At 31.0% G+C, this 23012-nt stretch overlaps 2 protein-coding genes across 2 annotated transcripts; one reads left to right on the forward strand and one right to left on the reverse strand.

The window, feature by feature from the left end:
• Positions 1-1792: 1792 nt before the first annotated feature.
• Positions 1793-5501, forward strand: LOC114417011. Its single transcript, XM_028382072.1, has 2 exons — positions 1793-2364; positions 5271-5501. Exons 1-2 carry the CDS (start codon positions 2024-2026, stop codon positions 5329-5331), a joined length of 402 nt encoding a protein of 133 aa, XP_028237873.1. The 5' UTR covers positions 1793-2023; the 3' UTR covers positions 5332-5501.
• Positions 5502-9113: 3612 nt separating this feature from the next.
• Positions 9114-12445, reverse strand: LOC114414205 (organic cation/carnitine transporter 4-like). The gene is made up of 2 exons (XM_028378517.1): positions 11910-12445; positions 9114-10419 (listed from the first exon to the last, which is right to left on the reverse strand). Exons 1-2 carry the CDS (start codon positions 12343-12345, stop codon positions 9155-9157), a joined length of 1701 nt encoding a protein of 566 aa, XP_028234318.1. The 5' UTR covers positions 12346-12445; the 3' UTR covers positions 9114-9154.
• Between the last annotated feature and the right edge of the window lie 10567 nt (positions 12446-23012).

The raw sequence follows: 23012 nt of genomic DNA on the forward strand, positions 1-23012 counted from the left end.
TTTATTAAATACAAAAGATGAAACTCTTGATAAATTTAAAATTTATAAGAAAGAGGTAGAACTTCATCAAAATGGGCTAATCAAAACTCTTCGTACGGATAGGGGAGGTGAGTATTATGATCCAGTTTATTTTCAATCTACTGGAATAATACATCAAACTACAGCTCCCTATACACCACAACATAATGATGTAGCCGAAAGGAAGAATAGAACCTTGAAAGAAATGGTGAATTCCATGTTATCCTATTCGGGTTTAAGTGAAGGATTTTGGGGTGAGGCTATGTTGGCAGCCTGTTACTTGTTGAACCGAATTCCTAACAAAAGGAATAAGGTTACCCCATATGAACTTTGGCACAAAAAGACACCAAATTTGAGTTATCTCAAAATTTGGGGATGTAGGGCTGTGAGAACTTAGCATAATTTGGCCGATCATTTAATCAAAGGGTTAAGTAGAGATCTCGTGAAAAGGTCGGCTGTGGGATTAGGATTAAAGTCCATCTAAAATCTCTTATGTTAAGATACCCAATTCCCATCTAATATGACATTAGGTGTTGAATTCAATGTGGAAAGCTTAACATGTAGAGATTGGAACACATCATCGAAAGTATCCCAAAAGGAATGTGTTCGGTTTTGTAAGTTAAAGAGGTTGAAGTATAACTTATCAATGGTTCTTTTGAAAAATTGCATTTGCAGGTGCAAAAAAAAAAAAGAAAAGGACTACCTATATAAGCATGAAGTTTAGCCGCTTCAAGAAGCTGGGACTTGGCTTTGATATGCTTATGAAGGATAGGGACACAAGCTAGTAAACTAGTGTCGAGCAAGAGTAATGTTATAAACTATTGTGCAGATTATCTTCATGTATTCATTATGAATAGAAAGGGTTCAATCCTTAGTGACACCCTGATATTCGAATATTTGAAACGTGTAATTTGCTAAGATGAAATTCAATCGTCACGATATTTCATCTATGCAGTAGTTTGTGGTATGTTATGACTTTGGTGATTTGATCGGTAATTACACTAAAATGGGGGAGGTTTGTTGGACATTTTAGTGTAATTGATCTCTTTATTATGTTAAAATAAGAGTGCACGCTTGTTTTAATGTAATAACGAGATGTTCGGTTTAGGCAAATTTTGGAAGTTACATGGAAGTCAAATTTTGGAAGTTACATGGAAGTTATTTTTCAAGAAAAGAAAGTTTTTTTTTTAAAAAGATAAACTTCCATCAACCGCCAACCGTTTTATTTTAAAGGATAAAACTTCCATAACTTCATTCAACCGCCAAAGACCACCTGTTCTTTGATTATAAATAATCATCCTGGTTCAGAAAGCATAACATGTGAAAAACATACAAGACCAAAACAAAATTCTTGAATTATAATCTTCTGATTTTATCCGATTGAACAATTTTGGTTGAACCCCGAAATTTGATTCAATATGAAAGTGTTTATACTTCAGATTTATCCAGGATTATCTCGATTTTCAAAATTAACCAACAAAACAAAACTCCTTTGCCTTTGTACTCTTTCCTCTCTCCTTCCTTACTCTTCCACGCTATTTCACTTACACCAAACAAACATTACTAAAATAAATCAAGTTAGTATTTTTTTTATAACTAAACAAACTTAATCACATCCAAAAATAAATGAATTAAGGTTCTCAAGGGCATGAATTGTAATAAAGATGAAACGATAGTGGCAAAGTGTTAACGAGAAACAGATAACGACAAATGATTGATGGAGAATAGCTTATAGCGTGGCGTATCTCTCGCTATAAAATTGGGGTCTCTGATTGTCACAAAGCAAAACTCGGTTATTCACAAACGAAGAACCAAAAACTAACCCTCTTTTTTTTTCCCTACAATTTTAATATAACAAATGGATTTCATTCCCTCCATTTTCTCCTTCAAACGCAGAACCTCTCTCTAGCCGTTTCCAAATTCCTCCGTTTTCTTTTTTTCTTTTTCTTTTCATTTTCCACTAAAAAAAATAAATAAAGGAAAGAAAAAGAAAAAAAGAAGCGAGATGAGGTTTTTCTTCGAGTTCGTGTCTTGTTGCGGCCTGCCGACGCAGCGTTCGCCGGAGCCAGTGGTTCCAGCGAAGGAGGAAGAGAGGTCACTGGTTCCGGCGACGGCCGTCGCCGTTGTGCCCTCCCGTAAGAAGATGAGGATGGGCTCGGCGGAGTGGAGGCCGTCGCTGGGGTCAATCTCGGAGGATGTTACGCCGCCGGCGCCGGCGCTGAGGGATAGAGAGAGTCCCCGGAAAGGTGAGGTGGCCTCCGCTGGAAGGGACGCGAAGAAGAGGAGCGCCAGTGGTGGCGGAACTGCCAAGGTTCGGCACCGGAGTTTCAGCAACGCTTATTACGGGTCAGTGAATAACTGTTTTTCGCGGTTTAATTTAGCGGATTATTACAAATACCACCCCTACGGTTTAAGAAAATAGTAAAGGACTTTAATTTTTAACGAAAATAAAAAATAATTTTCAACATAGAATTTTGAAAAAATAAGTTGTATTAGCGATAACAAAAAACTATACATCACATCACAGTCCAAAATAGTTTTATTTCTTCGTTACCATTACTATTATGTCAAGTTTGTTAATAAAAGTCAAATCAAGAATTAATAATAATTTATAATTAAACCATCATGTAAAATAATACATTACTATTAAGTTAAATTTATTAATCTTTATAATAAATATATTAAAATTTGTACAAATGATAATTTTTGATAAGTGCATAGTCATTAAGTTCATAAACTTTATCATTTTTTAATCTTACCAAATATATATGTTAAAAGGATAAAATTAGAAAAAAAAAATAGAGAAAAAATAATTATATATTAATAGTGTAAAAACTTTTATATAATCATTTGATTATAAATTTTCAATTTATCATGATAATCTTTTAATTTTTAAAATAATTATCTTAAAATAATTTAAAATTTAAAATAATTCTAAGTTATCACTGTATAAGAATTAAACTCGTTTTTAAATAGAAGGAATGAAGGATTTTTTTATATATATAAATTTGACTTATTGAAGGACTTCTAAATTGAAGAATCAGGTTCGTATCTCGTATATAGATAGAAAAATTGAGCAATTATAACTGACGTTACGTTTCATTAACTATTTTGTGTGAGTGAGTGAACTTTTTATGAAAATGAAAATTAAGAATGAATTATTTTAGAGATATTATTTGTGGGCCAGTGGCTGCTATGTTAGCACTAAACATTAGCCGGTTTAAAAATTGAAATTTAGAAGTAGGTACCCAACCATTTTTCTTCTCTAGAGATATACATTATATGCAGTTGACTTATCTATTGAAAATATATGATTTTTTTAATAACATTGTAATTTCACGTTATATTTATTTTATGCATTCAAGATATTAATATTGATTGCGGATTCACGTTATGTTTATTTTATGCATTCAAGATATTAATATTGATTGCGGATTCACGTTATGTTTATTTTATGCATTCAATTGATATTGATATTGATAGCAAAGTTTCAACTGTTTATATTTACCCAAATTCCACGCCAAAGTCCAATCCCTTAATAACTTGTGGTTTTGTGCAATTTAAAAGTCAATATACAGCACAGGTTAATTAATTTAAGGATTTGCTAAATCTCCCTATTTATAAGATTACATATAGATGAAGTAAAAAGAAAAACCATATAGATACCGATTTCTATAAATTGTCGACAATTTGACACGTTAAGATTTGCAAATTTCCTTATTTGATTTGACGCGACATGATTAGAGAGTATTATCGGTTATAGAGGGTAATTGATGAAAGATTGAATAGACCTCCATTCATAGATCACAAGAAAAAATGTTCTTTAGATTCTGGTTTGTCATTTGGAAAGTTTGGTTTTCTTTAATTTCTCTAAAAATTTAAATGCATAAATTAATTTTTAATTTATAAAAGAAAATTAATTACTGATTTTTTTTATTTCTTAAATATTTATTAAAAAAATTATCCAAGCATAATCTTATTATTAGTCAACTGTCTCAGGAGTCAGGAGGGTGCTTATGTTTCCAAATTTAAAGAAAGCACATACCTTGCACGGCAGTTAAATAGCTCTTTGAAAAGAAAATGTTTTTGAGTTTAGAAAAAAATCAGACACCGATTGGATGCTTCGTCAAACGAACAAGTACACAAGTGAGGGAAAGGGAAAAAAGGAGTAAAAAATAAATGAAACTTTTAATTTATGAACCCGAATTGGATGCTTGAACTCGAATTCATTATGATGCATTGAGGTTGTGGTAATATGTTTATTTTAGATAATTCGAAACTATACATATTATAATATTTATATTTATTTAACTTATTCAAAGTGTAGATTTATACTCGTTATAAAGTTCCATGTATTCAAATTTACAACATGACTATTAATTTATACCACAGTGCTTTACGCATGAGAGATACTTAATTGGTTCTTGTCTTGAGTTTTCATTAAGTCATATCATGGCCATTCGTATTTTGCGATGCTCTGGTGGTATTATCTTTTTAAATAACTATTGATTTATACTTCGGTGCTTTACATATGTAGCATGCATATTGAGAAGCCTTTTTAAAAAAAATGCTTATTGAGATATACTTGGTTCTTGACTTGAGTTTTCACTTGTCATATCATAGCCATTCGTATTTCGCAATACACTTGTGGTACTTGCCTTCTAATCAATTATGTAAAGGATGATCGTAAAAAAAAATAATGTAAGGGATATATTTGATTTGAAGAATAGTGTAAAAGATGGTCACTAATTAAGAAATTAGTTAATATATGGTTAAAACTTTAACTATATAAGTAATTTGCTGTGCATACGTATATACTTTATTACAAGTTTAATCATTAACTGATTATTTTTATATATTCTTTTCTGAATTTTCCACACATAATGAGCTAAATTCGTAGCAATTGAGCAATATTTTTAAAATTAGATTCATGATTAAACTGATGAAGTTATTGTTTTAAAGTTTAGTGATATAACCGTAGTTGAATTATGGTTGAATTGATTTTATATTTTAATATTATATAATATTTTAAGTAATAAAATAATGAAAAATTATAAAAATTGTAAACTAATATAAACGACTAAATTAATATAAATGTTTTATAAGACAAAAATTAAAAAATAGTTAACAATAATTGATGCTTATATGAAATATTTGAATATCTGTTTTTATTTATTTTAAATTTATTTTGAATGTTGAATTTCTTGGAAAAGTCACTAACATATCAACTTTATTTTTGCTCTAATTTGCAGGTCAGCACCTTCCATGCCGACGATGATACCAACATTCTCTCCGACGCCATTTATGTTCTAAAGTCTAAACATTAGACTTGAATTTATAATAGCAAATGTGTATATATACGTACTACTTGAATTGGGGTTAAAAAAAAAGCACTGTACAAGTGTCATTTTGCATTGTGAATGCAACTGTAGCCTTTTTTTTTATCACTCCATTGTTTATAAATGAATACATATTCTTCCTAACCTTTTTTTTCGCTTCCTTGATAACGAAATTTTAAGAGAAATGTTAGCAAAATGCTTCCTACATTATAAAAAGATTGATGTTTAAAGTTTTTATAAGCTAAAGTATAATTTAGATCTTTTTATTTTTGTCAAACTTTAATTTTTCTATTTTAAAATTAAGATATTTAATCTTTCATCATCTTTCTTTAGTGTTAATTAAGAGCATTAAGTTATCTCCCAGACACCTTGTCTGTATATACAGTACGTTTTGAGCCCTTCCATAAAGAACAATTATTGAACATTAAGACATTGTTTAATAATGTCCAAGACAATTGCTACCATGTTGTGACTTAGCCACTCCATATTATTTTCTTAAACTTCAATCATGTGTCCCCAACATCCTCCTTGTTCCTGTTTTGTGTTACATACCCATGCCTTTTCTGCCATCTAATTTTAGTATTCATCATTCTGTCAGTTACCACGATTCAGTAGTGATTTTCTCTTCCTCGTAGTGCCCCAAACCCTTCCCACGATTGCCATTGTTTCTTGCCCTCTCTCTCCTCTCATGTTGTGGATTCAAAATCTCATCTGGATGAATTACACTTGTTGGGTACTGAAAGAGAACCAAAGACTGAAAAGGGAGATCCTTAATAAATAAATCCAAAATCGTAGATCTCATCATCTTTCCTGTTTGCATTTTATTGCTATTTTGTTTTATTTTTTATGGAAGGGGAGAGATTGAGAAGGAGGCCGGGTGAGGGTGAAAGAGATTAGAGTTATTTTAAAAAAAATATATACAAAAACTACGGCTATGTAAATTGAAAAGAGGTGAGAATAACAATTCACTAACACTAATCCAAAATGTAAGATCCAAACATGCACCCCAAAACAAGCCCATTAATGTAAAGTCCAGTTTCTTTAAATAAAAGAAATAGTTCAGATTATGAACCCCTATTCATTTGATGAATAATAATATCTGCACACATAAGGTTACGCTGTTTTCATTTTCACATTACTTTTTAGATAATACATAATAAAATTTACACATTCCTATATGTTCCCTCCAACTTTAATTTCCTGAATAAAAAGTAAATATGATGTATGGAAATGGCAATGCAAATAATATAGTCGTATATTAATTATTTTTGGTTAAAATCATATATTAAAATTCAGCTTACGATTATAGAGTTGATTAATTTGTTATACCGCCTGATTGTTTTTTTCCTTTTAAGTATCATATTTTCTTTCTCTAAGCCTTAATTTTTTTTTCAATCTATCTTGTGATAGAAAACACACTAAGAGTGTGTTTGGATGGAGGAAGAAATTTTAAATTCTAAGAATTTCAAATACTTCAATTGAAATTTTTTTATTTTTTAAATTTTGTGTTTAGATAAAAAAAAGTTAAAATTATGAGGGTGAAAAAAAATAAATGAAAAAAGAAAATATATGATTGGTTTGCTACGTGTTCCTCTATCCTCAGACCCGATCGATGTTCCACAATCTCATATAATGTTTATTGAAGAAGACAGTAAGAAGAGAATTTCAATTTCTCACATTTTAGAAGGAAATTGAAATTTCAGATTTTTAGTTGTTTAAAATTCTGTTTTAAAATTCCAAAATTTTAAATTCTTCACAAAAAAAAACATTCAAACAATGAATTCTAGATTACAGAAATTCAAATTGATAAATTATTTTTTTTAGTTAAAATTCTCTATCCAAACATATTCTAAGAGTGTTGGTGTGTTTGGTTTTACATTTGGACGCCTAAGTTGAGTTTCACTCTTATTAGAAGGTCGCACCTGACAAGTTGCTTTTCAGGTTGAGGTTAATGTGATATTTATACTAAGTGAGGTTTACTCCAAAACTGGTCATCCCTTGCTTTTTTATTGAACGTAAAAAATTCTAAACATAAATTAAATTACATTATACTTACTTTTAACTAAACTTTTTAAGTTTACAAAATCTTGAACTTTTTTAAGTTTACAAAATCTTATACATGGTAGACCAAATAGATGATCATAATCGGTCTATGATCATCGATAGGCATGCAAGCTAAGTATAGGTTAATTGCCTTTTGGGTACTATATATATAAGTTCACAACCTACTCGACCATTCAAGTCTCGCTCGATGATATATTAATGTCAACTAAAAAGGTGTAAATACTTGTTAGTCTTGTTAATCTATGCATGTCTCAATTTGTATTGTTTTATATATATATATATATATATATTTTTTTTTTTTTTATGTGTACTCACATTGTATTGGTGCTAGCTGATTCTTGCTTATTAGTTTAAGCTAAAAGTTTATTTTTTTTTCTTATATAAGATTTAAAACCCTTAAGTCCCAACCATAGACTACTTTATAACTGACTGATTTAAGAGTTTTATATATCCTTTTAAATAAACCCTTAACCATCAATATGTTTATTGGTCTGAGTCATTTTTAATTCGATTTTTTATAATAAAATTTTAAGTTTGAGCCTTATAAATGAAAAAAAATAATTGAAAGGAGAGAATTTCACTAAAATGTGACCAGTTAAATTTTTTAACGAAAATTAATTATTGACAAAATTAATATATACTTTCTTATCGATAACATGATAATAATAAAAAAACCTAACCCTCACTATTTGATAAAAAATGATTTGAAGAGTTTTATCCTCACTAAACTCAATTGGTTTAAATTAGTGAGGGTCCAACATAATTATCAAATAGATATATAATTAATTTGAAAATGCACTAATTTGATTATTTTTTCTTTATTTATTTTTAAAAGGGTTTGGTTGATATATATTTTAAAAAATTTAAAATATGACCAATTTAATTGAAATAATTTATTTCGTACTTATTCACAAGCATCGTGCATATATATGTTATCTTAGTTTTAAAAGAACAAAAACTTGTTGCATATGCTTAATTTTTTATTTTACATATGATTAATTCTTGAACTCATTTATTTAGTGATTTAAATATACACAGTTAACAATTTATAAATAAAGATGATCTTTTCATTCTATTTAAATATATATATGCAAAAATTGACGATTACAATAAAGAGCAATATTTTTTAATTAGGAATTCATCATGTAATTTCCAATCTGAATTATATATATTGAATAAATTAACCCCAAAATAGTAATTATAGGATTAAAGTCCTTAACACTTAACAATCTTCTTTGCTTGGGAATAAATTGCATTAACATTTAAAGAATAATGAAAATGAATATTACAATAATCAACTAAAAGATAGACAGATACATATATTCCAACTGACAAAATTGTAATAACACGCAATTATTTATATTGTAAAACAAAACAAAAAGTCACCGTGCCAAATTTAACAAACAAAATTGAAAATAAAAATAAGATTTAATTATCTATTTAGTCTTTATATATAATTTTCAAACTTATTTCTTATAATTATTATAGTTAATAAGTGAATTTTTTAATATGTAAAATTTATATTTTAATTTTTAAAAAGTTTTTGTAGTTAGGAGTTAAAAAAATTTAATGACAAACTTTTTAGAATTAAAATATAAATTTTAAAGACTAAAATTTATTTATTAAATTTTAAAATTAAAAAATTCACTTTTTAACTAAGGTTAAAAATGATAAATTTAAAGATTATAAAGACTTAATAGTTAATTAAACGTAAAAATAAGAATAAAGAACCATCATACTTTGGTTGAGATAGCAGTATTTTCCTTGGCCTCCATTCCAGTTAACGTATCATAGAGAGGTTGGTTCAGGGTCTCTGGCAGATAAAACGCGAAAACGCCCCCAACTATTCCGCACAAAGCGAACACCAAAAACGGCAACGACCCACCCAAAACGACAACCAGCGGCGCCAGTATGGCACCCATCTGCGCCGCCTGCGTCGCGCAGCCGAGCGCGGCGTTCCTCACCACCGTCGGGAACAGCTCCGCCGTGTAAATAAACAACAAATTATAAGTCCCCGCCATCCCAAAAATCCCCAAAATCCCACACACCACTCTCACACCTTTCCACACCCCAACGTTGTTCACCAAGCTCCCCGCAAAGCAAAATGCACCGCTGAACCATAAGGTTCCTATGGTTAACGGCTTCCTCCCCCACCGGTCGAGTAACATCGCCGTTATCATAAACGCCGGCATCTCCGCGACAGCGTTGAGGATCACCGTGAGGTAGAGGTTGGTCTCGAGGTTCACCACGTTGAGGCTTAATCCATAGTACACAACGGAGCATAAGAAGTTGATAACAACAGCGAGGACTAATCGGGCACGTGTCATTGGCGTGCGGATCACGTCAAGTAAAGATCCCGTCATTGCCACCTGACATGATAACTGAAGTTTATTTAAGGGATTAATATCTTTAAATAAATGTTGTTCTTTCATGCACGTGTCAGTGGTTGTCACTGACACATGATATGATAATGATGATGGTGATAATGGTAATGATAATGGTTTTTGGTTGTCCATGGTGAGAATAACACCTTGTGGAAGGTGGTTACCATTGGAGGTGGCGATGGTGGACATGATTTTCATGGCCTCCGATTTTCTTCCTCGTACGAGGTACCATCTCGGGGACTCCGAGACGAAGGGGAGGACGAAGACGAGGAAGACGAGGGAGGAGAGGGAGGAGACTATGTAGAGATTGCGCCACGCGGGGAAGATGTAGGCGATGGCGGAGAGGAGGGCAATGCCGGAGGAGAAGAAGTAGAAGGTGGACATGCCGACCGTACCGCGCATTTTGGGGCCCACCGGCTCGGTGGCGAGGACGAAGGCACAGAGGCCGACACCACCGGTGCTGCAGCCGGTGAGGAGGCGGAAGAGGACATAGAAGGAGTAGCTGGGAGAAAAGGCCGTTAGGGTTCCAAATACGGTGTTTAGGGCACAGACCACTGTGAGTGACCCTTTTCTTCCGAGAAATGAGTCTGAGAGGTGACCGAATATTCCAGCACCTGAAATTGTGGCAACAAAAGTTAATTTTCCACAGCAGAAATACTATTTTGATATAAGGGAGATAAGATATATAAATCATAGATGAATGCTAATTAATTAAGTGTTTGAAAAAAAAAAAGGTATTGAAAAATCATTGTTTGTTGCAATGTCATGAGAGAGTCAATTTTGAGCAAGAATAATCAATTATTTATATTTGTTATAGTACTGTTATTATTTTTCTCAAACTCAGTAGAAAATGAAAAATTAAGTGATGCACTCCGGTCAGTTTAAAATTAAAACACAACAAAATGGCCAAATAAATAGAGAATGGAACGGAAATTAGAAAACACAGCAAATAGATTGTGATTCATAGTGCCAATAAGTATTATCCTAAAACATACATTTAAGTCCAGTTTCTCATGCAAAGAACGTTGTTTATGTAAGGAACATGTTACATTACATTATCAAGAACTAAGACTATATTTAAGTCTAAATATTATAATCAAATCATCAACTTGAGTATCTAGCCAGTAAATTGCTGTTTGAGTTTCTCATAGTGTAGACCACTAAAGGAGAGAAAGAAAGAAATTTGACATCTAACAAATTATGTGATGAACATAAATAAACAATAGAAAAAAGATGATGTACAAATTGTTGTTTATATGTGTATCACATATCTCTCATTTTGTCTCTATTCGTATACATTATATTTGAACAGCTTGTCGTGGCTCGTGCAGCCGCCTGAGCTGGCTATATGGCCTTTTGTTGCTTTTGTAGCTCTTCCTTAGATGAGTTTGTAATTACGTTACTTTGTATTTCTAATTAAATTAAGAATTTAAAAAAATTACATAAAAACCACTTAAATATATAGAAGTCCCAATTATTTCTTCACTTTTTTCATTCGTAAAAATAAAAAATATTAAAAAAATTACAACAGTCACATTGTACTTAACAAATTAAGTTAAACCTCCCATGTTCACTCTCTTTGTTTGTTGATGACCTCTTTTTAAAACTTTTTTTGTTTATGATTAAAATATGTTTTTTTATCTCTATAAATATTAAAATATTTAAAATTCATTCTTATATAAAATTTTGAATATATTTTTTGTTATGGTAAAATAAAAATATGTAATATTTCGGTTTGAAGCTGGATTCGAGATATCTGATCTTTCAATCCAATTAAAGAATTAACAAGTGAAACAAATTAAAGAATTAACACTTTCATAAATGATATTTAAAAGTACTTATTATTATTAAAGTTAAAAAACTTATCTTACACAACATTTTTTTGTCAGCTAATATACATGTAACATATCAATTATCAATTAGATGAATGTATAAAATAATTTAGATTGTTAGTCCACGTACTATTTACTATATTTATTAAAACTGTAATTGTAATTATTATTATTATTATTATTATTATTATTATTATTATTATTATTATTATTATTATTATTATTATTATTTGAGTCGGAGAGAAACAGTAAAACAGAGAGAGAAAACTAACCGATCATGCAGCCGCCGAAGAATACGGCCTGAACCAGTCCAACCTTAAACTTGTCACCGCAAAAAAGCCCCCACTCCGCCACCGTGGAGTCCCCGACCCACTTCCACGAGCCCGGTTCGAACCGGCACACGTTCTTCGCGGCCGGGTCGCATCCCGACCCGGCCGCGCCGTCGAGGCACTGCCACTCCGGCTCGCGGTCCGCGAATATGATAACCATCGTGTGGAACGCCTCCAACGCCCACGCCAGACTCGTTAAGATGAAGTGCTTCAGCTGCCACCGCCCGAACTCGCCGCAGTACTTCTGCAGCATCTCGTCGATGCATAGCTTCTCCGATGCCGATGCTCCGGCGGGCTTTTTCTCCGTCGCTGGAATGAGCGGTGACCGGGACGGATCGGTGCCCCGGTCTTTGGATTCGCTGGGCAACGTCGCACGCATTTGGTTTCGATCTCCTTCTCGATTTCCTTGTGCACGAGAGTGTCACTCACAACTCTCAGGGATTTTTTTTTTTCTCCTTCTCTTTTGAACTGTAGATGCAGAATCCTCGTCCTTAAAATAATTATTTTTAAGTGTAGATGCAGAATCCTCGTTCTTAAAATATATATATATTTTTTCTATACTGTGGAAATAATATAGTGGAATTTTTAAGCATGTAAAGTTCAATTCTCAAAATAATTATTTTTCTAAATAAACTGTAAAAAAATATTTTCAAATTTCTTGTTCGTGACTCTTTCAATTTCGATTCCTAAATTCCATCTTATTCGATCATTGAAAGTAACAAAATTTAACTTTCTAAAAAAAATTAAACTTATGTTTGGAAGCAATAGTTTGTATTTGTATATCCTTACGAGTAGGAAAAATATTTATATTTAATGTATATTTATATTTTAAAATACTTGTAGCTTAGAGATTCTTACTTATTGTTTCATCTTTGGCTCGTAAAAGATTAGGATCGAGCATGGGATTAGAATATACGAGTGAGATATATTTCTTGCACTTTCCTAATTAGATACTTTTAATATGTTTATCTCTTTTCTCTTTAGAAAATTTACTTTACACGCTCTTAATTGGTGAAATATTTTTTCATTTATTTATCTCAAACTACTCTTACTTTATTTTTGATAAAGTATTCATTTGGTATATATAGTTGTATCCGTTTTAAGTTTAAAGACCTTAAGATAAAATTGTTAGTTTTAGTCCCCCACACATGTATAAAAATTAAGTAATAGTCTTTGTACTAACATTTACAATGCTCATATTGCTAAAGAAGTTGTTCATTATATGCATTAAAAGAAAGGCAACAAATGGTATATTTTGTTTAAAATTGATTTTGAGAAAATATAATGGATTGGGAGTTTTTAAAAATGACTCCTTTAGAATTTGACTATCTGGAACATATTATTAATTTGATCATGAAAACTATTCCACTAATTTAGTCTTGGAAGTGAAATTCTTATACAAATTGTTCCTAGAAGAGAAGTTCGTTAAGGTGATCCAATATCACCATACTTCTTCCTCTTTTGTATGGAAAAACTTGCTCATATGATACACGAGAGAGTAGCTAATGGTCTTTTGCACCCAATGAAAATTTATAATTAAATGGCTCTCGAGTTTTAATTTCCATCTTATCTTTGCTGATGGCTGTCTCCTTATCACAAAATTAAAGCGTGCTTGGTTAAACTTGTGAAGCATGTTCTGGATAAATTTTGCTTAGCTTCTAGGTTGAAGATCGATCAATTTTAAGAACGTGTCTAGGAGTTGTCTCGGTCAATCCCAGTACTGAATTTTGTGAGACATGTAAAAGTTGAAATTTCAAACAGTTTTTGTATATACAAATTTTAACACCAAATGACATAGCCATTAAATTTTCAAGGATATTATTTATGTATCCCAATTTTTTCCAGCCCATAGAACACAATTTTGGAGTCTAAACACACAAATAACCACTCCATTTGTTACTGTATAAAAAACAAAGGCATAAAACACATAAAAGCTCAATTTCCCAAACATAGAAAAGCAATTCAAAGGTCTCAAAGACCCACTCCATAGAGCCATGCTCCATAGCTACAAATAGCATGAGGTGAGATAGAACCCCCCCCGCCTATACCTCACTTGCTCAACCTTGAAATGCTACAAAAATGGGTTAATTTCCCTTGTAAAACAACTCTTCCTCTTCAACATAGTTGAAAATGGGTGGATGAACCATTGTGGTTGTGCATAAATCTTAAAGAGAAGTTATGGAGAAGTAGTGTGAAGTTAGATAAAATCAAGTAACTAGAAGAATGAAGTATGAGAAATCATCATGAATGAGAGTAAGAGATCGGAGATAGACTTGTTAATTTTTTTTTTACTCCCCTACCTCATAATTGGTTGGCGCTCCCTCTTCTTGGCTTGTGACCAAAGTTTTGATTTTAATTGGGTTCATACGATGCCCAATTAGAGTTAGGGTTTATAGGATTAGGATTCTAAGATGTGTTTGGTCCATTGAGTCTCAGAGAAACAATAAAATGAATTTTAAATTGCATTCTTACTACTAGAAAATAGACCTTTTATATTGATTATTAAGAACTTTCAACATCGATTATTAATCGATGTTGAAACTACTGACGTTAAAGTATCAAGGTTAACATCAATTGTTTAAAGATCGATGTTGTTTTTTTCTCACCAATATCGGTTTCAAAAAAATCGATGTTGTTTTCCACTGATGTTGAACATGCCTTTATTAAAAAAAATCAAAGCTGTTTTTTGAATTTTTTTAAATATCATATCTGTTTTTTTTTTTAATTATCAACCTATAATTATGCATTTGACAACTTATCATTCAAATTTGTATAAAACTCGTAAGATAAGCTAAATTTATAAAAAAAAATATATCACAAAGACTTATAAACAAAAATTTACACAAATTAATATACCAATAAGAGTTCTAAACAAAATATACCATGCACCAAGAGTACTTATAATAAAAAATTTCCCACAAATATGTTCAGGATGTTCCAATTCCCACAAAATATATACCACACAAACTTATAAACAAAAATTTACAGATTGATAGTACTATAGTGTAATGTACTTTAATTACAAACAAATCCAAAATAAAACAAAGTTAGAAGTTGCATCTTATAATTAAGTTTTAAGCTTGCAAATTTTGTGGTTGTGCAAAAGTCTTTCATCCATTTCTAATTTTTGTAGTCTTCCTCCAATAATTATAAATAATCCTACACTCAGTAATTCCTTCCAAGTTAAGATGGGTGAATCCTGCCGCTTTTGTAAATAATACATGGTACTCAACACATCCTAAAATTAATATTAAATTGATATTAAATATGTACATGGTTTTAAAATTTGACAGATAGATGAGTGCTTAATTACTTACCAAACTGCTGCAAGTCACTTTATACTCACTCAACATGACTTTAAACGTGACTGAGTTAGAAACTTGGTGATACAAGGAGTGTCATTTAAGATAAACTTTTGGTTGAGAGTTGCTTTTGAAGATGATGAAGAAGAAAACAGTTTGTCCAAAGTGGGCCAAGGTCACTTGATTATTTCCAGTGAGTCCATAGAAATCTCTTAATTTTGTCCATCTAGCTAGTAGAGATGGGCTCACCAATTCTTGGTTGTATGTAACAAAGTGAATGTTGTCATTATTGTCTAGTAGATGTCAAGTATGCTCTAGTTCATCATTCCATCTTACAACAAATGACCAACTGACTTCACCATAAGGCTACATTTAACAAACAAAGTAATATAAGCAAATGTGTTATATCATGTAATGTTTATTTGAGAATAGTCTTGAAATTTCTAACCCGATCCATAATATGAACAATGTTGAACATTTTTTCTATTTTTTTGTTAATCTTCATCATTGTGTTAGTCATTTTCTTTTAGTTCAGTTGATCTTCATTCATTATTTCTAAACTCCATTTATAGTATAAACATGACATTAAGTAGATTTCGTCAAACCAACTAAATTTACCAACTGATCCATGCACAAACTAACTATGCACCATGCTTATCTAGGATCTTATTCCATGCAACTAATATAATTTGATAGATTTGGCATAACAATATGATATCAATAAATTTGCAAAACAACAATATGATACCAATACATGATAGATTTGACATAACAATATGAGTTTGTTAGCACAAACACAAGAATAAAGATAATTCTCTCAAACAAAAAGTAATTGATACATAAATTCTTATAGATGTAACTTCTAAACTAGCTAATAGAGGCTTCTCTAATGCAACTTTTTCGTAGCTTTCTTAGCTAACCACTGTTGCAAAAGCTAAAAATAAAAAATACTTTTCCATAAGTTCTTTCTTATCCTTAATATCCTACAAAACCCATCAATTTGATTGAACATTTAGAAGTAAAAAGCTTCAAAGCCCAATGATACAGGTACCAAAAAATTATCAAATAGTTGAAAATAATTGTCTTACCTAATAAACTTGTTGAGGTAGGACAAAAAAGGCCAATAATAATTGTTTTTTTTAATGATTTTATCCTGATTTCATTGGGAATTATTTAGAAGTCTTAATTAGTTATTTTACTACACAGTAAGGTGCATCTAGTAGATTAGTATGTTATTAGGATTTTTGTTGCTTCATGGTACAGTGGTACATATGGATTCTTAATTCTCTCTTTAGTGGTTATGGTAGTACATCAATACATGTTCACTAACAATCATTAATAAATCTCTTTAATTCCCAAATCTTCATCATTCACCAAACAAAATAGGTTGTCACGGTAGCAAGCAGAAAAAATCAAAGACATAATTTACTACTACTAATCACCATTGGTAGAGGTAGTAGCAATGATATTGCTGGTGGTGGTTACAACACTGTTCAACAATCAGCACAACCACAATCATAGACTAAAGAAAATAAAAAGGTTTTTCCTACAGTGCAATAGGAGGAAGATACACACAATGCACGAAGCTTCAAGAGAAAAACCTACCCTGATAGTAACACCTAGACCATGAGCGAGAGTGAGACAAAGAGTGATAGTGTCGACATTGGTTTCAACACCACGAGAGTGAGACCGACAACGAAAGTGAAATCGAGAGAGAGAGAGTGACACTGAGACCTAGGCGACTGTGAGCAAGAGTGAGACCATGATTGATAGTGACCAAAGTAGTTTCAACCGCCCTGAGAGTGAGAGTGACAAAGGGTTCGAGGTTTCCAGAAGCGTGAGGGAGACGAGTCATAAGGGAGATGAACAAACTGCCAGAAGCATGAAAAATATTATAAATAGGATAATACAACATCGGTTTTTTTTTTCTTTCAAAAACTGATGTTAACCAACTCATGTTAACATCGGTTTCTGAAAAACCAATATTAACCAACTCACTTTAACATCAATTTTTTGAAAAATCGATGTTAACGAAGTCACATTATTTATAATTATGCCACCACATTTTCGTTTACATCGGTTTTCTATAAAACCAATGATAAAAGTAAATTTTATAATAGTTTATCCTTATTTTGGATAAGAAATTTATTATTCTATTATTTTTTTCTCCCCCAAACCTATATTTTTTTCCTCAATAGTTCAAGTTCTAGCCACAATCATTCAAGTTTAGAATAGTTTTTCTATTTTTTATTTAAAAATGTAAACATATATATGCACCCTTTCTTATGGTTTAATTCAAAACAAGTTGAATTTAATTAAATTATTTATGATTATGTTGTGCAACAAATTTTAAAAACTTCAAGATTTGAATATAACCTAAGTTTTTTAAATTGGTTTAATTAGACTCATTTTGGTATAAAGTTGAGGAGAGATCAAGTTACTCCAAGAGTTACTCTTCATTCTTATCATTTTTTTAAATCTAATGGTTGAAATTAATTAATGACTCATTACAATCATTAAATTTTTAAAAAATAAATAGTAAGAATGACGAATAATTCTAAAAGAATTATTTTTAGAATAATTTGACCACTCTTCATATATAGATATATAAATATTATGTACGGATGTTATCACACAAATAACTTCAATGCATATTTAAAATCAAATAATTTTTATAAATGAATTTGAATCACCTTATGAACCAATCAACCCAATCCAAAATATCAAAAACTCCTTTGAATAAAAAATTAGTTTTATTTAGTTTAAAAGAGACATAAGCTTTGTGTCAAATTAGATCTAAGGATGTTAGGAAAATTTCAAATCTAAGAAATTTGAGCCGACCCAATCCAAAGTATATGTCTTTTGGGAAATTTATTTTAGATAATTAGTCTATGATTCTCATTTTTTACCCCAAACAAACTAAAACAAAGGCAAACTTTGTTAATGTTATTCTCAACCTGCGAATGATTTATATTGGTACGTTGGGCTAACATGTTTCATATCAGTATTGGTAGAATACAAGTGTGAAGTGAAGTCCTACATCGGATAGGATTGAAAATGTTAAGATCCTTATAAGTGAGGATAAGACCCATAAAGACGAGCCTCAAGTTTTTTGGTTAAAGTGTGGTGTAAGTTTAATTATGTGATTGTTCACGATTCATTGGTGTTAATCTCTCTGGTAAACCTGAGCTTTAAATTTTTTGGTTAAAGTGTGGTGTTAAATTCACTTATCTAATTGTTTATGGCTCATTAATGTTAATTTCTTTAATATTTACCCCCTTGAATGCGCAACAATTACTATTTAATATATTTATATGTTATAGTTGTTTATGCATCTTTCTTCCTGTTACATATATATTCCAGTTTATTATTTGTTCACTACTAGAAAAGCAACATTCTACGACTGGAAGACGACATCGGTTGTTTGGGGACCGTTGTAGAATACACGCGGTGACATTTTTGTAAATACCACAAAGCAAACGACGTCGTTCTTGGCAAAGACTGTAGTGGTATTTGACATGGCTCATTAAACGACTACATTACCGTAAACAACGTCGTCGTATACCCATACACGCATTCAATACAATGTCGTTTGTTAATACAACACCGTTGTTGATTGTATTTTTTAAATTATTTTTCATCTCTGAAAAAATCGTCAATCTTCATTTTGCGTGAGCTAGGGTTTCTCCGAAATTGTTCTTCATTCAATACAACGACTACGTTTTCCATTTCTCTTCCTTCTTTCGCACCGAAGTTCCAATCGGTAAATTGCTTCTATCTTTCGTCAATCTTCATTCCTTCTCTTTGAACAATAACTGTAATAACGCTCATGTTGCGTGAGCTAGGGTTAGGGTTTTTCCTCGTCGTTATTTCGTTACTCCTTGCGCGGTTTTTTGGTTTTGACTTCAATCCTCTTTGTGATCGAGATGCTAATTCTTGGTTATTCTTCCTGATTGCTTTTGTTCTTGTGCTCACGATCGCATTTCATCGCAGCTCACTACTGCACTATATGCTTCCAACTAAGAGACCTTGCGAAGGACTGATTGTAGAAGAAGAGACGCGAGTGAAGGAGCTTCAGCAGCAAGAACAGCAGCAACAGCGGGGATGCGAGTGAAGGAGCGTCAGATATGGCTTTGGGCGAATCGAACCCGTCGGACATCGATGAGGATCTCCAGAGCCGACAACTCGCCGTGTATAGGCAAGAGACCATGCAGAGGCTTTTCGGTTCCAATGTACTCGTCTCTAGGATGCAGGGTCTTGGCGTCGAGATTGGTAAAATCTTTGAACACTTGGCTTGAATTGAGATTGTATTATATTCGATCGGATTTGTGATGCCTTGGTTTTTGGTAAAATTCTGTTAAATGTCAGCTTTTTGCTTGAAGAGAGTCGATCAATTAAATTAGATAATTATTATATAATTTAAATACATAAATTACGTATGCATAATAATTATCAATCGAGCTGAATAGAATTGGATTCAGCTTAACTCGATAAGAAATGATTTAGCTTGAATCTGATTTCAATGATTTAGCTTGAATCTGATTTCAATTCGATGTAAATTTTTCTTCTTATTCAACTCGATAAGAAACTTTATTTTAAAGAAATCAATTTTCAAGTTAAGTCGAATTTCGAATTATGTTCTAGTTGGTTGAATACATTACTAGTCCTTTTAGTGGCCATTGAAAGTTAAAACATGCATCATATCATCCTCCCAACGGGTTTAAAATGTGTAAGATTATTTTCTATAGTTATCATAATAACTTTTATAACAACGAGAGGTAAAAAATAAGACATAATAAAAACTAATTAATATGACAGAGAAGAAAATGTGTTGTAAAAACGTTCTGTAAAAATTGTGAATAGATAAGTCCCATTTGTTTTGCCATTAAGAAATTAAGTTTTAATTTATATCTACTTTCGAACAGAAAACAAGTGTTCTAATTATGCAACTTATTTTTAAACTCTGATAGTATTAATGTTGAATGTGTTATATGAAAAAGAAATACAATAAGAAAAGAAAAAAAAAGTGACGCATACATTGACATACTCAAATGACTAAGTTACGTTGTTAATTATCACATTGGAAAGTAATATTTTAATAAAAGAGAAAGACTGGAAACACATTCTTTAGACTTAACTGCATTTATTACTGTCAAACTTTTTAATTTTTTATATTTTGTTCGTAAACTTTTAATTTTGTATATTTTATTTTGAACTTATTTATTAGCATTCAATTTTTAAATAAAAATTACAAAAATATTATGAAAAAATTAATGGTAAAATTTGTCAAAAAATAGAAAGTTGAATAAAAAATTTATTTGATATCTAATGATTGTTACAAATAATTAATTTTAATTATTAATTTTAAAAAATCATGATTAACTAGGATGAAAAGTAGTTTTTCTTAAAATAATTATTATTAAAGCACCCTGATTCCTCTAAATACATTATGTCTGCCATAACTTGTGATTATGACTGATTTTAGTTTTGATGGACTTGGAACATTCCCGCAAAATCTATGATCATTTAATAATGATACTAACATTAGAATCAGAAATTGCTCATAAATAAAATCAGTTTTTATATCAATAATTTTTACCTCATAATAATCTTTATAAGATCACCAATTGTTTTTCTGGTTGTGTTATGTAAAAAATCCTCTGACATTCTTACTGCATTGGAGTCAGTTATCTGACTCAGATCTAAAGAGAGTGACTCAAGCATTCTTGAAAAAATATGAACAACAAACATGTACAAATTAAATCAGGTAATATAAAATGTTGTCATTACTCCGCACTGATATGTTTTTTCAAAGACATTACCTTGTTGTCAACTCCTTTATCTCTTCACATTCAGTATTGAACACAACTCTTGTTCCACAAATACATTTTTAAAGATGTATTTTGTCTACAAATAATAAAATTTAAATATTGTCATAAATAGAAGATAGTAGTTTGTATATTTTATTTCACAATAACTCTTTTACAAGACAGAATTCAAATACCTTGGACACACTTCACTTTGGTTAGATGAACTATTACAACAACATTTTCGACTACTCTAATTGCAAAAAATGCATTAAGTTCATCCACAAATGGACCAAATAAAGTACACTCTTTGCTAAATTTGTTTTTTTAAAAAATATGACAAAAAACAAATACTTATTACCTAATATAAAGAGTAAAATACCATAGAATAGAATAGAAGTGTAAATACCAACAATAAAATATCACTTATCCATCATCCTCTATTTGGATGACATTCATCTTTGTTCTCCTTCTGTTTCTTTTATTTTCTCTTTCAGTCCCAACACGAGTCAAAATACCCATGACATCTATGCAAATGAAACATTTAATTTAATTATTTAAAATTGATATCAACTAAAACTAGCCGTCAGAATGTTTGTATTCTATAAAAACCTTACCGACTAAATAATATGTGTCATAACCACCACAAACAATGTCTCTTATAGGTACAAAATCATACACATAGTCTGGAACACTTGCATTGTCCACCAATGCAACCTTAGTGGAGTACTGAAACGCAATTTTGTACTTATTGTGGGTGGTTCTATATATACCTCCATTCTCAACAATACCAAAAAATTGAATAGAGTGCACTTTTCCTTCTTGTAAGGTTTTCTTAAACTTATAAATGAGAGTTCGCTTCACAAAACCATGGACTCTATCTCCCTAAATTCAAAATAGATGTTAAAATTTTTACAATATTATAAAATATCACAAGCCAAAAAAGTTGTAATTTTTGAAATGAACATACCTTTGAGTCCACTAACACCATCTCCATGGAAAATGACATTTTTTTGCTAGATGTTTGTTTATTAGTCGAAACATCTGATATCATCCACAAATGAACAACCCTAATCATGATTCTCTAACTCTCTTTCACAACATTGATCTCAGTTACTGAGTTGTATTTTTTTGTCATTTTCTAAACTAAAAAACAGCAAAGCTTAGACTAGAATAGACTATATTTATAATGCAAATCAATTTTCAGCAAATTTCAGCAAATGCAAGAGAACTCACAAGAAAATTTCTGCAAAGTAAAATAGAGTATATCAATTATACAGGGACATATAACAGAAGGACATGCTTAGAATTTGGTGGGAACATAAACAAATTTGAATTTCAAATTCAAATTAAAAGATGAACATCAACATATTTACCTCTTCAATGAAACTTTATCTCCATGCAAAAAAAAGATTACGGTACACTCCAAAAAATTATCATTTGTTGTGAGTTCTTAATCTGCCACACACAAAGGGTCACCAACATGCTACCTATTACATGCTCTTGTCGTTGTTGTGCTTTCTTTTTTACCAAACATAGTCAATAAGCGATCTCAGTTTTTGTGTGCGACCAAACTGTGTTGCATGCAACATGAAGCCTTGGCATGTTGTCTTGTAGCGTGAAGGTGCAGTTGATTTTGGTTCAATTGTAACTGTGTAGTTACTACTTGAGAAGCAAACTAGTTGGAAGCCTTTTAATCTCCAAATGCACCAAATTGTGATAGTACTTTTCTTTCAAAGGGAGTAATTTTTGGATCCTCAAATGTTAGTATTATAGATACACTGTATAAAAAATTATACATGTATAATGTTAAATATTGTACAAATAGGAAATGAGACTTGAACAACATGACTAATCATTGATGGAAACTTCAACTTAATAGTAGCCATTGATAAGATATAATAAAATTTAATAGACTTAGTTTTAATTAATAAGGA

Source organism: Glycine soja, chromosome 6 (assembly GCF_004193775.1).
Source record: "Glycine soja cultivar W05 chromosome 6, ASM419377v2, whole genome shotgun sequence".
Classification (NCBI taxonomy): domain Eukaryota; kingdom Viridiplantae; phylum Streptophyta; class Magnoliopsida; order Fabales; family Fabaceae; genus Glycine; species Glycine soja.